The 3,634-nt window shown below is 43.9% G+C and overlaps 1 protein-coding gene across 1 annotated transcript; it reads right to left on the bottom strand.

The window, feature by feature from the left end:
- Positions 1 to 710: 710 nt before the first annotated feature.
- Positions 711 to 2,052, bottom strand: LOC107757403 (zinc finger protein ZIC 1-like). Its single transcript, XM_016574868.1, has one exon. It carries the CDS (start codon positions 1,758 to 1,760, stop codon positions 711 to 713), a length of 1,050 nt encoding a protein of 349 aa, XP_016430354.1. The 5' UTR covers positions 1,761 to 2,052.
- Between the last annotated feature and the right edge of the window lie 1,582 nt (positions 2,053 to 3,634).

Raw genomic sequence — 3,634 nt, 5'->3', positions numbered from 1 at the left:
AAAAACAAAAATACATCCAAATGGCCACGAATTAGAAAAACTGCAATGCTCGATTCATTAGTTTCATAGCCTTGGGGCACAGTTTAAATTTGCACATGCTAATGATCTTGTGTTATCTGAGACACACACACACACACACAAAGTTGCATGCGTGCATAGTACTCATAATAGTACAGGCCGCGTGCTTGGCTGGACTTACGAGCGCTCAGATTGCACCCTCCCTCTATAGGTATAGACAATCCCTCTCTTATTCTGGAAAACTTTGCACTTTCTAACCATGAAGAAATACGCAGAGGTTAAACGATTTATCATTTTGTAGATTTTAATATCCAAACAGCATCTTTTGCAGTTGGCAAAATCGCTCAGTGAGAATCGTGCACTGGCGATATTAAGCACGCTCATGATCTTGATGTGCCTAATGGGGCGATCAAGCAACTTGCAACCAAGAACAAAGCCCAACAGTGACTCTCTTCTTGGACTAAAAACCTTCACTCCTACCATATACTGGTCCCAAACAAGCATAATTATATAAGGCCGTGACGAGAGTTAAGTAACGTTAACTATTTAAATAAGACAACGTAGATAAGTACATTCGTCACGATTTGACGTTTTAATGCATTAAAACGTTACTCAGGGGATTTTTTTTTAATTTTAATTTCTGACAATAATGAGGGTACAAAAGTGAAATTAAATGAATTCTTCCTGCTGAATTAGTGGGGCAAAATATAAAAGCAGGCGCTGGATTTATTTAGGACTGAAATGTCATTTTGATTTGCGTAATTCACATTTCCTTTTTTAAGCGTTAAATTCCATTTCAGATTTTCCGATCGGGCAAATACTTTTCCACAGCCGGGGAATGGACACGGAAACGGTTTCTCTCCGGTGTGCACTCTGATATGATTCACAAGTTTATACTTTGCTTTAAACGGCTTCCCTTCCCGGGGACATTCTTCCCAAACGCAAATGTGATTCGACTGCTCTGGTCCCCCAACGTGCTCCACCGACAGGTGGGTCACGAGCTCGTGCATGGTGCTGAAAGTTTTGTTGCAGGCCTTTTTCGGATTCGTCAGCTGCTCCGGTTCGACCCATTTGCAGATGAGCTCTTGCTTAATGGGCTGTCTCATGTACCGAAAGAAGGCCCCTGCCCCGTGATGGGCAGCCATATTCATGTTCATGGGGCCATAGCCGTGCAACTGAGTCGAGGCGTAGTGCTCGGACCTGGGGCTAGCGACGTGACCGTATTGCTCGGCCCTGCCGTACATGTCCCCGGAGAAGCCCAGGCGCATCTGACTGTTCACCACGTTGGAGGACGCGTGTGTGGCCGCTTGCTCGTGCAGTCCCTGGAAGAGCAGGTGCCCAGCGGCGTCAGAGTGTCCATGTGGTCCGGCGAAACTTCCAGCGGCGGAGGCGAACAGACTGTGCTGCGCGCTCGTGGCGTCTCCGAAGCCCCGATTGCGAAAGAGAAAGTCCCGGGTGGAGTTGAAGGCGGCGGTGGAGTACGAGCTGACATGAGTGGGGTGATGATGGTGTCCCAGGGCGGCAGCGGCGGCGTAACCGGGCGCTTGCGAGGAAAACGCCGTTTGCCCAGAGCCGAGATCGTGGGAGCTATGGTTGATTTTAAAAGCGCCCATACCGTCGGCGAACGGATTGATACCCAAAGCCACTTCTCTGTCTGTAACTTCGCCTGTTGAGTGATGCCTGGTGGAGCCGAAAGTAGTCACTCCAATGGTGGGATACTGTGGTCCTGCGTCCAAGAGCATCTTCAGTCTGCAGCGGAGGAGACTGAGAGAGGAAGAATCTCTAACAACTGTCTCTGCTTGCTATTTCTCTGACTTAAGTCTGTGCAAGGCAAACTCCGATCCCCTATTCCTATTTACTTTTAGTAGAGAGGAATTTCCCTCTCCTGCTCATCCGATGCGCACGCAAATCATGTGCAATATTGTCTTTTTGCGGTTTATCTTCCTGTGGCGCAACTTTCACCTCCTCAGTCAGGCGGTGAGCTTCAGACTGATAGTCGCAATCATTCCTGCAGATAAATGAATTGAAAAGACAACACAGTCCACCCCTGATGAATGGGGAAGGAGGGGGGCAGCACGTGACCCCGTGCTTGGACCATCATTGGAGAGGGCGCTCTCCCCCTACTAACATTCACTCACCAAATAACAGCCCGCCATGCCTCAGCATCAGTGCGATTGGTCGGTTTACATCATCAATCTATGGGATTGTCGGGAGGTTGCTGACTGTGATTTTGCTCTGGATGTTGAAAATCAGAAAAGAGACTTTAGTGAATGCATGGCCGAATAATAGCCTTTGTCCTAGACACGGAGTACTTCCACGTTTGGCCTACTTATGCGGAAGCCTGATGCTCTGAGAAGAACCCGGCGCGCATCTAGTAAACACTAGCTGCAATGTGATAAAGTGTAGCCTGTTCTTAAATGGCATGGAACTCATGCGTTTCATTCAGAAGAACCAAGTGCTAAAACCAAATGCTTTGTAAAAATCAAATGCTACGTTTCACGTTTTTTTAAATTCTTTTCCATAAACGTGGAGAAAAAAAATACTCCTATGTTAGTTAGCAATATACATGCCTCATGTTGAAGTCGTACAATTTAGCACTGCCATGCTATTTGCATCTTTATTTGTCAATGGTACACACTATTAAACATAAAGATAATTGCATATAAAGATATTAAATTCAATGTAGGATTGGGCCGCAACACTTATGCATAAAGTTTTTTGGCTACTTTAGCAGTGGGCATTTCAGGTTTGGTTGACTTTCTTTACATGCATCATTTTAATGAAGTTTCTCGCTTATGCAAAACACTTGTATTGTACTGTTGTTGCAATTTAATTATTGCTTTGAACTTCTCATTATATACTTTAAACGAGAACTGAGTGCCTTTTTAACACACCACATGCTCTGCGCACTCAGTAGGCCTTCCGCAGACGCCTTCAAACTTCAAATAATATATTCAAACCTGCGAACGAGGTGTCTCTTTCCGTTATTCATATTTTTAAGCTATGTTTTTGAAAAATGAAGGCCGTAAAGTATCACCCTTATGTGTGTAAAAGTTGTGGGTTGTGGAAGTTGTGAAATGGGATTTCTCTCTGCAGGAAACTCCGGCGGCTGGAGTTCAAAGCCGCATGAACAGACGAACCATTAAAATATCATCCAGACTGCAGCCTTCAGCTTCATACACTACCAAACTCCTTCCAGAGAGAGAGCGAGAGAGAGAGAGAGAGAGAGAGAGAGAGGAGTTGAATGTTTTGTCTGAAGGACGTTATCTTTATAAAAGAAATCTGGACGATGTCTTCAACAGGTGAAAAACGGTAAGACTCATAGCGTGGGGACGAAATAAGTTTTGGAGGCATCATTGGGAAATATTTACCGAGCACCCTGGACAGATTAAAAAAAATAAAAATAAATAATGTTTTGTTTTTGTTTTTTATACACAAGTACTGCTTGCAGCAATTAAAATCTTAAAGACTGGACACATTGAAGGGGTATGTGTAATAAGGAATAATAATTAGTTGTTGTTGTTATTATTATTATTATTATTTTTTGTAAATTAATATTTTAAGAACATAACAAAACACCTATTCTGTTTGTTACCATTCAACCTCATTTTATTTA

The sequence above is a fragment of the Sinocyclocheilus rhinocerous genome, unplaced genomic scaffold (genome assembly GCF_001515625.1).
Source record: "Sinocyclocheilus rhinocerous isolate Xijiao unplaced genomic scaffold, SAMN03320098_v1.1 scaffold3065, whole genome shotgun sequence".
Lineage (NCBI taxonomy): Eukaryota > Metazoa > Chordata > Actinopteri > Cypriniformes > Cyprinidae > Sinocyclocheilus > Sinocyclocheilus rhinocerous.
This window is presented reverse-complemented; position numbering and strand designations above follow the sequence as displayed.

Excerpts from the sequence above, each read along its gene's own strand:
- LOC107757403 (XM_016574868.1), bottom strand. The coding sequence starts at position 1,760 with ATGCTCTTGGACGCAGGACCACAGTATCCCACCATTGGAGTGACTACT.